Source organism: Narcine bancroftii, chromosome 10, assembly GCF_036971445.1.
Source record: "Narcine bancroftii isolate sNarBan1 chromosome 10, sNarBan1.hap1, whole genome shotgun sequence".
Classification (NCBI taxonomy): Eukaryota; Metazoa; Chordata; class Chondrichthyes; order Torpediniformes; family Narcinidae; genus Narcine; species Narcine bancroftii.
The window spans coordinates 108,184,013-108,197,386 of record NC_091478.1 but is presented as its reverse complement, the minus strand read 5'-3'; the positions used below and the strand labels follow the sequence as shown (position 1 = coordinate 108,197,386).

The 13,374-nt window shown below is 39.5% G+C and overlaps 1 protein-coding gene and 1 long non-coding RNA gene across 5 annotated transcripts in view; one reads left to right on the top strand and one right to left on the bottom strand.

Moving 5' to 3' along the window:
• The window catches only part of LOC138745107 (uncharacterized), a 63,472-nt gene extending 63,343 nt beyond the window's left edge, over window positions 1-129 (bottom strand). Inside the window, exon 1 of the long non-coding RNA XR_011346034.1 lies at window positions 11-129. This is a non-coding gene — a long non-coding RNA (uncharacterized lncRNA). The remainder of the gene's footprint in view (window positions 1-10) is intronic.
• The window catches only part of plcg2 (phospholipase C, gamma 2), a 141,440-nt gene that overhangs the window by 82,316 nt on the left and 45,750 nt on the right, over window positions 1-13,374 (top strand). For all 4 annotated transcript variants that reach the window (XR_011346032.1, XR_011346031.1, XR_011346033.1 and 1 more), the window contains 6 exons: window positions 17-89; window positions 775-876; window positions 5,309-5,427; window positions 10,206-10,291; window positions 10,733-10,853; window positions 12,893-13,061. Coding sequence is in view for 1 of the 4 variants with exons in the window: in XM_069902218.1 (XP_069758319.1) it covers window positions 17-89; window positions 775-876; window positions 5,309-5,427; window positions 10,206-10,291; window positions 10,733-10,853; window positions 12,893-13,061 (670 nt within the window). In the remaining 3 variants the exon portion in view is untranslated. The remainder of the gene's footprint in view (window positions 1-16; window positions 90-774; window positions 877-5,308; window positions 5,428-10,205; window positions 10,292-10,732; window positions 10,854-12,892; window positions 13,062-13,374) is intronic.

Here is a 13,374-nt window from a genome sequence, read left to right as displayed (position 1 = left end):
TGTTTTCTACCTGTAGAAGAACAGATAAACCCACTGCTTCAGTCTTGTACCTTCATGATTTCCAACGGTTCTTGCTCCATGAACAAAAGGTAAAAAATAGAATAAATGCTTTAGAAAGGATGCATGAGATAATGAACTTGCCTTAAAAATATATGTTAATGTTATTTATAAATTAAAAATTAGTTTAATGCATTCAAAGCCAAGTAAACATACAAAAAACACAAATTGTTCAGTAAAATCAGCAAGTAAATTTACCAGCAATATGATGCTTTCAGGCTGCCGTCCAATTGTTTACAATGAAGGTGACCAAGGATGAAAATTTTACTTGAGATGCTATCAAATTGGTAGCCCCAAAGAGAAGGAAACCTGATTTCAGATCATAACTCAAAGATGTATCCTAGTTGGATACACCCCCCAACCTGTTCTTCACCTACAGTTCTGTTCCTGTCTAACTGTGGGTACACGAGGCTCCTTCTGAACTACAAGGTCATTTGTCTGTGTCAGGAATATTTTTGTGGAGCCATGTGAAATATTCCAAGATCAGCATCTGAAGATGTGTGGTCAGAGCATCAACAGCAAAATGTCCATGTGGCTTATTTGATCAGTTGATTTGAATGAGTTGACCTTGAAAACCAACATCCTTGACATGAGTTTTCATTTTATTTTTGCACCCAGGCAACTGAAGATTAATGAATATTAGTTTAAAAGAATACATTTCAGTCCTGAGTTTTCATGTAACTGTAAATGTATAATTGGATCTTTTCCTCAATGTAGGAATCTTGGGCCAGTGATGTTAAAAAGGTTCGAGAGTTGATGACTAGATGTATTTATGACACTTACAGAGAAACAAATGAGCCCTTCTTCTACGTAGATGAGGTATGTCATTTTTTAATGTTATTTTTAAAGATTTAAAAATTAGTTCCAAAGATGCACAGATAGGCTAATTGGGGTTTTCCCCACTCTCAGACTTCTGAACAGACAATGAACATATGGACACTACCTCAATTGCTCTCTTTTGTTACACTCATTATTTGTTTTTTTTTTAAATCTTGTATCTACAGAATTGTAATTTATAGTAATTTTGGACCTGTAATGCACATTCTCCCCATGTCTGTGTGGGTTTCTCCAGGGGCTCCAGTTTCCTCCCACCCTTCAAAACGTTACCAGGGTTGTCAGTAAATTGGGTGTAATTGGGCAACATGGGCTCGTGGGCCAGAAGGGCCTGTTACCAAGCTGCCTGTCTACATTTAATATTTTAAAAATACTTCTGCCACATAACAACAAATTTCATGACATGTTAATGACAATAAACCTGATTTTGATTCTGATTGGGTGGGCAGACTTATGGGCCAGAGGGACCTGTTACTTTGCTGTACCTCTTTAAAAAAAATGGCTAACAATCCCAATCCATTCATACAAGTCAACTTGCTCATTGCAATTCATGTTCAGCTTACTGAGTGCTAAGCTAATGTTCTCTTCCAATTTCCTGAGCAGCATTACCTTGTTATCCTACTGGGTGAGTATTTGGACTTGCATTATCCACAAATGTCCAAGAACAGCACAAATTTCTTCCACACAATGTTCACTTTGTCATTCCTTTCTGACCATTGGCATCTATCAAGTTTCCTAACCAACTACTCACCTCAAAACTGCCACTTTCATTTGAGCAAATGATTTCTTCGTTGATGTGAATGATTGCCAATTCTCTCTATTAAGTATGAAATCACACACCAAAAGTGAAAGTCCTTGAGCCGATTATTCACTATTGCGCTTGCTTAATAACGAGTCAAGTCAGCAGGTGAGATAAACCAAATAAAAGACTTTACTGAACACAACCAAACATGATAAATAGGGTAGGGAGCATTTGCTGGGAGCCCGTTATAAAGCATCGGCTAAATGCATTTCCTTACTGTCTCACTGGTGCTGCCTGAATTAGCTTGTTTATTATGGTCACCAGAGGTAAGTGGTTGGTTTCTATGGTGACTGGCCTGCCATAGACATAATCATTGAATTTTGAGCAGGCAAGAACCACCACCTGTAGTTCCTTTTCAATTTGAGCATATCTCATTTCCATATCTAAGTGATCTAGAAGCGTACGCCACTGGCGTTCCGTCCTGCTGGCAGGCTGCCCCTAGGCCGTACTGTGAGGCAATGCAGGTCAACATCACCAGTCTACATATATCGTAGTAGGCAAGGATGGGAGGGCAGGACATGTAGTTCTTTAGGGCATTGAAGACATTTTGTTGCTGTTCGTGCCAGGTCCATTCGACGTCTCTATGGGTTAACTGTCCGAGTGGTATGTCAATTCACTGGATTTGGGGATGAACTTGCCCAGGTAGTTTACCATGCCCAGGAAATGTTGCAGGGCAGCCTCATCCACTGACACCAGCATTTTGTTGATGGCCCTCATTTTGGAGGATCTGCCTTCAGGCGATTGCTGGTGAACACGTGGCCCACATAAAACATTTAACCATATAACAATTACAGTATGGAAACAGCCCATCTCGGCCCCTCTAAATCTGCACCGATTTAAGTGAACTCCACTAGTCCCACCTATCTGCTCCCTCTCCATAACCCACCAGTCCTCTCACATCCATACACTCATCCAACCTTCTCTTAAATGACAAAATTGAACCAGCTGCAACCACCTCTTCCTGAAGGTCATTCCACTCAGCCACCACTCTGAGTGAAGAAGCTTCCTTTTATGTTACTACAAAAGTTTTGCCCCCAACCCTTAACTTATGTCCCCTCATTCCAATCTCACCTACCCTCAAGAGGAGCCTATTCACATCTACCCTATCTATCTCCCTCATAATTTTATTTACCTCGATCAAATTCCCCCTCAACCTTCAATGCTTCAATGAATCAAGACCCAGTCGACTCAATCTTTGTATGCTAGATACTGCAATCCAGGCAACATTTTAGTAAATGCAAAAGAGGAATGTTCAAGGTGAAGTCAGACGAGGCACCAAACTTAGAGACATTCACAGGCATTCGAACAATTAATTGTTCTAATTTATATAATTATAACACATTTTAATTTGGTTCCTTTTTTCAATAATCGCAGCATATTATTATAAACATAACACAAGTATATAATTCTTTCATCAATATTTACTCATCTAAATTTCTCCTGGCTTTTAAGGAAATAAACAAAAATGGAAACAGCAATTTTCTTAGTAGATCTTCTAACCAATGGCCAGAACTAGACGATTGACAGAAACCCTCTTTATAGTTGTACATGATTTCTTCTTGTTATTACATGAGGTCAGTGGAATTCCTTCAGCCTGGCATCAGTGATCCATTTTAAAAGACTAACAATAGCCTCTACAAGTCACACTTGGGACCACATGGAGTGTTTGCAGGTTTAATCATTCAAGGTTTCTGGGGTCATTGCTGGTTTACCCTGGGTTACAGAGTCACCTCGGTTCCTTCTGATACGTGCAGATCAAATTCGCCAATTAGTTTGTAACTGGATGCTGATGAGTCTCAACGTTCTGGTCTTTTGTTTAGATTTGGCATATTAGAATTATACCATCATTGTTTGGGTGGTACAGTAGTGCTGCCTCAAAGACCTCACAGTGACCCAGGTGAATCCTGATCTCAGCGATGTCTTCATGGAAGGTTTTATGTTTTCCTCAAGTGCTCTGGTTTTCTACTAAGTTAAAAGTTATTCTGAGACTACATACATGTTTTTTCATGCAGAAGATGCGCCAGTTAGTAGGATAAGCAGCTATTCTAAATTGTTCCAGTGCAAGTGGATGTGAGAGGTAATAGGTTAAGAGGAAACAAATGGGAAATGGGATTGATATGATTTCTCTGAGAGCCATCAGAGACCCAAAGGGTTCAATATTATTTATAATGAGTTGAAATATATAAATTTAGATATACAGCTCAATAGCAGACCCTTCTGGCCCACAAATCCATGCCCATCAAATACACCCAATTAATCTACCATCCCACAGAAACCCCATACGTTTTGAATTGTGGGAGGAAACCGGAGGAAACCCATGCAGATATGGGGAGAATTCCAAATTCCTTAGAGACAGCAGTGGATTTGAACCCTGGTCGCTTGCGCCGTAATAGTGACATGCTAACCAGGCCACCCCAATGAGAAAGCTTCCTTTAGGATGCTGTGTAAAATCAACATCTATGGTATAAATGTTCTTCTTCTAATGACAGTCAAAACGGTCAACCAGTTTACCTACCTCGGCTGCACCATTTCATCTGATGCAAGGATCGACAAAGAGATAGACAACAGACTCGCCAAGGCAAATAGTGCCTTTGGAAGACTACACAAAAGAGTCTGGAAAAACAACCACCTGAAGAAACACACAAAGATCAGCGTGTACAGAGCCGTTGTCATACCCACACTCCTGTTCGGCTCCAAATCACGGGTCCTCTACCGGCATCACCTACAGCTCCTAGAACGCTTCCACCAGCGTTGTCTCCGCTCCATCCTCAACATTCATTGGAGCGCCTTCATCTCTAACATCGAAGTACTCAAGATGGCAGAGGCCGACAGCATCGAGTCCACGCTGCTGAAGATCCAGCTGCGCTGGGTGGGTCACGTCTCCAGAATGGAGGACCATCGCCTTCCCAAGATCGTGTTATATGGCGAGCTCTCCACTGGCCACCGAGACAGAGGTGCACCAAAGAAGAGGTACAAGGACTGCCTAAAGAAATCTCTTGGTGCCTGCCGCATTGACCACCGCCAGTGGGCCGATCTTGCCTCCAACCGTGCATCTTGGCGCCTCACAGTTCAGCAGGCAGCAACCTCCTTTGAAGAAGACCGCAGAGACCACCTCACTGACAAAAGACAAAGGAGGAAAAACCCAACACCCAACCCCAACCCACCAATTTTCCCCTGCAACCGTGCCTGCCTGTCTTGCATCGGACTTGTCAGTCACCAACGAGCCTGCAGCAGACGTGGACATACCCCTCCATAAATCTTCGTCCGCGAAGCCAAGCCAAAGAAACAAAGAATGATGATGAATTCCTCATGTTTCTGTGGAACTTGCAGTTTTGGAATCTTGTCCAAGAGGCCTCACAGACAAGGAATGTTCACAAGCATGAACATGAATGGAAGCAATATAGCGGACTGTTTCTGCTTTTATCTGCAGAAGAACACCCCTCGAGAGCTTGAAAGCCTTTGAAAGAAACTTTGTGTTTTACCTTTGAATGTTCCATCCATTTGCTGTAGTTTATGTTAAAAGTTCTAATGGAAGTGACTTTAAGTCTTAGCAATGAAGATTTATTTTGAATAGAAATTACATTCTGTCATGTCTTTCCTTTTATGAATTTGCAGTTTCTTTCATATTTGTTTTCCAAAGAAAACAAAATCTGGGATGCCAAGTATGAATCTATCTGTATCCAGGATATGAATAATCCATTGTCCCATTACTGGATTTCATCTTCGCATAACACGTAAGGAATTGACTTTCTCCATTTTTGAATGATTTGTGTGGAAGAGGGAGAGCAAATAGCATCAGATTTTTAAGGTGATATTACATGAGCAGATAAAAAGTGATCAGTTTTTGTCACCCAAACTTGGAAATGGGGGTTACTCCTCACTGTAGCCTTTGACCATGTGGTCCAGAGGTTGACCAGACTTTTAAACAGGATTGAAAGTGTTGGTTAAATTATGCTGTACTGTTTCCTAGAGAAAACCTACTTTCCAACTTCACTTTGACCATTATATTTAACCATATTTATTTTATTAGCACTTTCAGGGTGATGATTCTAAAATTTTTAGACATTGAATAGTTTGGAGATTATATTTGGATTGAATTAATATTATTTTTTTTTTTTTTTTTAATTTTTTTATTTTTCACACCATAAATCACATTAGCCATGATATACACTATTTCTTTTTCACACATATACAGTGACTTTTTCTCCCCCCCCCTTTCCTCCCAAACCACCCCCCCACCCCCCCCTCTCATCCATTTTAGGTATACAATCTAGGTTGCATTAAGCCAGTCAGACAATGTTGTCATTCAACAAAATTACACCAGAAATTCTACTGAGTCCATTCTTTTCTTTCCTTCTCCTTCCATCAACTTAGGTAATGTTTGTCCCCGGTAGGTTTTCGCTATTGTATTTAATGTAAGGCTCCTATACTTGTTCGAATATTTCAATATTATTTCTTAACCAATATGTTATTTTTTCTAATGGAATACATTTATTCATTTAAATTTGGTAGTTTCTTCCTTTTAATTTGGTTATGTATTCCATTAATATTTAAAGACATATAGTTCAGCGTAGCCCTTTTATATTTTGTTTATCTTCTCTTTCCGTTTTTCCATCATTAACTTTCCTCCTTTTCCATTTCTGTTTTCTTATTTTCAACTCTTTATAAGACAACATTCCTACAACATCTAACATTTTCCTTATTCTCCTATTTCTATCTTATTTATCCCCAATCTCCCCTTCACCTCCTGAGTTGTCCTTTATCCCTTGTCGGACAACCACATCTCCCCTCTCCATTTGGATTTGCGAATCCACTCGCAAGCGTCAACTGATTTTGCAGTGACCGCTATTTCCCCCCACCCCGCCTCCCCCAGAAAAGATTTCACTTTTCATATGTCACAAAGGTCCCTCTTTTAATTCCCTCCTTATTCTCTCTATTCCATTACCTTCCCTTATTAATTCTTGTCTATACTATCTATATTTTCCTCTAAGTACAGATACATTCATGTATGCTCATTGTCTCTATTCACTCTTATACCTCTTTACCTGCATACATATCAATCGTGATCATTTTTACTCTCATTACCCGTCTTCATCCCTCAGTCTATTTTTGTCTTTACCCACATACATATCAGTCGTGATCATTTTAACTCTCATTACCCATCTTCCTCCCTCAGTCTATTTTTGTAATTGTTCTGCAAATTTTCGTGCTTCTTCTGGATCCGAGAATAGTCTGTTTTGTTGTCCTGGAATAAATATTTTCAATACCGCTGGATGCTTTAGTATAAATTTATACCCTTTCTTCCATAAAATCGCCTTTGCTGTATTGAACTCTTTTCTCTTCTTTAGGAGTTCAAAACTTATATCTGGATAAATGAAGATTTTTTGCCCTTTATACTCCAGTGGTTTGTTGCCCTCTCTTACTTTTTCCATTGTCTTCTCCAGTACCTTTTCTCTTGTAGTATATCTTAGGAATTTTACTACAATAGATCTTGGTTTTTGTTGTGGTTGTGGTTTAGAGGCCAATACTCTATGTGCCCTTTCTATTTCCATTTCATGCTGTAGTTCTGGACATCCTAGGGTCTTAGGGATCCACTCTTTTATAAACTCCCTCATATTCTTGCCTTCTTCATCTTCCTTAAGGCCCACTATCTTTATGTTATTTCTTCTGTTATGGTTTTCCATTGTATCTATTTTTTGAGCTAGTAGTTCTTGTGTCTCTTTAGTTTTTTTATTAGATTTCTCCAATTTCTTTTTAAAGTCTTCTACCTCCATTTCTGCTGCTACTGCCCGCTCTTCCATCTTGTCCATTTTTTTTCCCATTTCTGTTAAGGTCATCTCCATTTTAATTATTTTCTCTTCTGTGTTGTTTATTCTTTTTCTTAAATCCTTAAATTCCTGTGTTTGCCATTCTTTAAATGACTCCATGTATCCTTTAATAAGAGCAAGTATATCCTTTACCTTGCCTATCTTTTCTTCTTCTATTTCACCTTACTCTTCCTCTTCTTCTTCCTCTGGGTTGGCCATCTGTTGTTTCTTTGTTGCCCTTTCCTCCTCTTCTTTCTTGTTTCTATTGTCTTCTGTGGTCTCTTCTTGCTGCAGGTGTTCTGCAGCTGTCGTTGCCGGCTGTGGAGATCGACTCCCCAGCTGGTCCCCCCTCCCGTCGGTGTGTTTTTTTTCATTCGCGTCGCGCATGCACGAAACTTCGCGCATGCGCGGTTGCGCACTTTTGCTCGGCTCTGCGAGCCATTTTTGTAGTCCATTATTTACCGACCTGAGGGAGCGGGTTTCTCTCTCCGCAGCGGGCCTCTTCGGACAGGTAAGGCCTTCACCTTTTTCCTCCTTTGTCTTCTCTTCCTCTCTTCTTACCGTTGCTTTCGACTTTTCTTTTTTTGTCGCCATCTTCTTTCCACCTTTATACTCACTTTTCTGTAACTTTTATTTCTGTGCCTTTGTGTTTTCTCTTGTTTTTCCCGACTTTTCTGGAGAGGGCTGGAGTTCACCGTCCGGCCACTACTCCATCACGTGACTCCCCCGAATTAATATTATTAATGGAAAACACCATAGCTCTCCTTGGCTATCCTGCCAGTGAAAGATTCAGAAATATTTGATATTGTTTCAGTAATTCACATACCAATTACCTGACCCATATTTAGGCTGCCAGTTTTTTTTCCTATGGGAATATCACTTAGTTGTCCCTTTCACAGCTTCTTATTCTTGTAATGGCACTGATTCACCACAGCTTACAAAGAAAGAATACATTCACTTGTTTCTTTCAGCACGCCGTGAAGTCAACTTTCTTTTGTTATTCACTAGACACAACTTTGCATTCTTCAACTCCCCAAACACCACCCAGCTAAACTCCTCTGACCTTCTCATTGGCTACATTTGGAGCCCTTATTAAACAGAGGAACCATGTTTGCAGCACGCCAATCCCGCAGCTCCACACTTTCCTCCAGTGACTATTGAAAAATCACTGTCAGAGCCTCCGCTATTTCCTCCCTGACTTCCCTCAAGGTCCTGGGGAAAATACCTTCGGGACCTGGAAACTTATCCACCTTTATATACCTCAGAAGTTCCAACACCCCCTCTTTCCTAATTCCTGTGTTTTCCATAATTACCCCTTTTGCCTCACTTATCCTACACAATTCCATACCCTTCTACCTAGTGAATACCGGATAAGAATTCATTCAATATCTCATCTGCTCCAATTCTCTAGTGGACCAGTTCTATCCTTCACTCTCCTTTTGCTATTTACATATTTGTAAAAACCCTTCGGAATTACTTTCACCCTATTCACTATAGTCACCTCGTACCTTCTTATCGCTTTTCTAATTTCCTTCTTAAGATACTTCCTACAATCTATGTATCTTTCAAGCATCTCACCCATACCTTACCCTGTATTTAATGTAGGCCTCCCTTTTATCTCGAACCAATTTCCTAATCTCTCTTGAAAACTACGGCTCTCTTGAATATTTGGCCCTGCCTTTTATCCTAACAGGAACATAAAGATTCTGCACCCTCAAAATCTCACCTTTAAAAGCCCTCCAATTCTCCTCTATCTCCCTGCAAATCCCTTCTCATTTCATCAAATCTGGCTTTCCCCCACTCAAAAACTTACATCGTCAGACCAGACCTATCCCTTTCCATAATTATACTGAAATTAATGGTACCATGATCACTGGATCTGAAGTGCTCCCCAACACACACTTCCGTCATCTGCCCTATTTCATTCCCCAAAAGTAGGTCAATACTGTCACTTCTCTAGTGGGTACCTCTACATATTGCTGCAAAAAACTATCTTGAACACATTTACAAATTCTAAGCCATCCAGCCCCTTCACTGACTACGTCTTCCAATCAATATTAGGAAAATTAAAATCCCCAACTAACATAACTCTGTGCTTATTGCACATTTCAGGTGTTTCCTTACATATTTGCTACTCTCACTCTCACTCCCCACCAGGTTGTCTATAATACACCCCTATAATTGTAACCTCACCTTTTCTATTTTTTTAAATTCCCCCTACACTGCCTCCCTTGATGAGCCCTCCAATCTATCATGCCTCAGCACTGCTGTAATATTTTCCCTGACAAGTCATGCCATATCCCCATCCTCTAATTCTATCACACTTAAAGCAGCAAAATCCCAGAATATTTAACTGCCAGTCGCTTCCCTCCTGCAACCACGTCTCACTAATTGCCCCCTCGAAATATTGCCAAGTGTCTATCCACACCTTCAGCTCATCCACCTTACAAGTAAATGCATCGCAGAGACTTCCCACATTTTACCTTCTGCCTATCCCCCTCTTTACTGTCCATACTATTATTTGTTTCCATCATCCCCCCCCTCCATCATTCCACAAATCCCTCAAGTCGTATAATTCAACCTGATCAGGACAACGGAAAAGTAATAAATTCTCTTAAATACCACAGAATTGTTAGATATTTAAAACGTGTATGTAATTTTAATTTTAGTAAACTCATCTTTTGCCACTGTTTTTTTTCTCATAGGTACCTCACAGGAGATCAGCTTCGAAGTGATTCATCTACAGAGGCATATGCTAGGTGCTTGCGGATGGGTTGTCGATGTATTGAATGTAAGATGAGGATATGGAAAGATCTCTGTCTTCAGTTTGTATGAAATAGCTTCCTCAGTTCTACAATGAATATTTTTATCCTAAATATATGGATAACTTAGCATAAGACCACAAGATATGGGAGCAGGTCATTCAGCCCATCAAGTCTGCCTCACCATTTAATCATGAGCTAATCCATTTTCCCACTCAGCCTCACTGCCCGGCCTTCTCTCCATAAACTTTGGTACCCTGACTAATCAGGAACCTTTTAATCTCTGCTGTAAATATACCCAATGACCTGACCTCCACAACAGCCTGTGGCAGCAAATTCCACAGACTGACCTCAGCATACCTTAACGTTCTCCTGATTGAGTCCAAATGCCCTGTTCTTTGCAATATTTTTGCACTATGTATTTTTATTTCCTCTTTGATACTCATCTGCATTTACTCTAAATGTTTCAGTGGATTGTTGGGATGGGCCTGATGGCAAACCCATTATTTATCACGGCTGGACACTTACATCTAAAATCAAGTTTGACGATGTTGTTGATGCCATCAAGTCTCACGCCTTTGTTTTATCAGAGTAAGTTGGAACTGCTTCATTATATTTGGAGCTCATTATTGTCATTGCACAGGATGATGTCCCCATTCATTAAACTGAAGGCTCTGGGCAATGGGGAATTTCTTAGTGCTGAAGGTCATAAAGTGAAATGTTTGTTAGTTCCTTGTTTTCTCTATCATTTGAGGCTGCCAGCTGAGCAGTATACAGCCAGCTTTGCTCTGCATCTGATTCAGATAAACAACAAACTTAATCAGAGACTCATTTAAGGACTTGTTGCATGTTATCATTATTGAATATTTATTTTCTGCATTGAACAGTCAGTTTGTTTGCATTTCTTTCTTTGTTTAGATTTCTCTCAGGTATAGACCTATCTTCACTTGAGTACAGATATTTTGCACGACTGATCATTAAAAATTCTGCCTAGCCTGAAAAAGGAATCTCAGGTTGTATGTATGTACTCTGGCAATAAATCTTAACTCTGAACTTTGATTTCCATTACCTTTCATTTTGTTATTATTCATTATGTTTCCTAATAAACAGCATGTTGGCTGGAATGCTGATCCTATCCCTATTGTAAGAAAGTATATTTTAGAATATAATAAAAATGCAAGTTTTAAAATGGTGACTGGAAGGGAAAAATGCAATTTTTGGCTGAAGTCCTTTCTTGTTATCAGATTGGGAGCTGATAAGAAGCTCTTTATTTGGTAGGGTGGCATAAGACTAACTAAAGGATCCCAAGAGAATTTTAAGGAATATGTACTTATATGGAGCAGGAGGTTCAAATGTTAAATTTGAAATTTAAATGTTAAATCAGAAAACTATAAATGAGGTGATATTGTAAGCCATGAGGGTAGTCTCCTTTGTAGTAAGTTTGCTGCTTGTGGTAATGTTACTTGCTGTAACAGAGTTCTCATGCTTTACAAAGTAATTAAGTTTGTTTGTGCAGCTGTATTCGTGCTTGCTTCGTACCAACCTCAGGTCCACTTTAACAATTGTCCTAGAGAGCAGCTGAACTCTAGGACCGAACCTTGATTAAGGAATGTGATTTTGGGAAATAGGTTGCACTAACAACTTGGTATTTATTGGCAATATCAGAGTACTTGGGTCCAGAACCATTGATTAGAATGTGAGAATGCATCTGCTGAGGCAAGGTTGGTACTTACTGGAAGGAACATATGACAGGTTGGTCAATTAAGCAGTTAAGTCTGACTAGAAAATACTCCATGCCACTTATATCAAACTTGCAAAATTATTATTTTTCCTCATGTATACAATATCCAACATTTCTTTGCACAGCTTGAAAGAAATCATTCAGATAATTTTCCTTTCTTAAAAATATATATAAAACAATTTCACTGTTACTTTTATTGGTTTGGTTACCTTTCAATAATTACAGTTGCCTATGAGTTTTCTCTGGAGAATAACACTAGAAATGCTATATAGTCACATCAGCAAGCTGTATGCAATCAAGTGAATTTCGAGGGTAAAGAACAATGCATCTATGTGATGACGGACAAAGGATCCATTCCTAACCAACCACCTTTTGGTGCTCATGAATGTAACAATTTAACTCAGATGATAAATTAATTTCTGCATCAGTCACCCAGCATCTGCATTACCAAGTCCCAGAATAAGGTATTGTGTGAAATACTCCAATAATCCCAGCGCCAGCCTGAGAAAAGTAGCCCCTCCTTCTCCAAAATTGTATTGGATAGAATTCTCCGCATCAGTCTGAATGGCATCACCAATTGCTGCTTCCCGCCCACCCCTCCCATCCCCAACCTTCTACAGCTCTATTGAAACCACTCAACCATATGCCACATAAGACCTATAGAATTTGAGGATTTTAATCAGTCTTGGCCAAGATTTCAGGTGACTGGCCCAATGAATTGACTATTTTCCATTTATAATGTTCTCACAATTTAGCCAGAATGAATTTGTTTCTACAAGTATTTGATTGCAATTGTTCATTCGTAATACCTCATGCCAATTCAAAGGTTTAAAGCTTGAGTATTCTTGGCACAATGAATACTTATTAATTCTGACATTGGATCTCTAAGGTATCCCGTTATCCTTTCAATCGAAGAGCACTGTACAATTGAGCAGCAGCGACATATGGCCAATAAGTTCAAAGACACTTTTGGGTCTATGCTCATAACCAAACCAATTGAAGCAAATGCAGAGCAGTTACCATCCCCGGCACAACTTACAAACAAAATTATTATTAAGGTAAGAATGCCATAGATGCTTGCTATTTTTGAACATTAAATTTATGCATTAAAAAGCACTGGAAAATAATGGAGTTTGGGTGTAATTTTTCACAAAATTGTTCACACATTTATCTTTAGGACAGTCTTAATAGACTCTTGAGGTTGTCAACAAGTGGCATTCTTGTGTCTCTCTCTGAATTCATTCCGTTGAACTCAATAAAAAGAACTTCAGAGTCAAAATATAAGGCATTTATGTAACTGCCCACCATGCCCAACTCCATCAGACAGGGATGATTCAACATGGGATGGGGTGATGGTGATAGATGGATTAC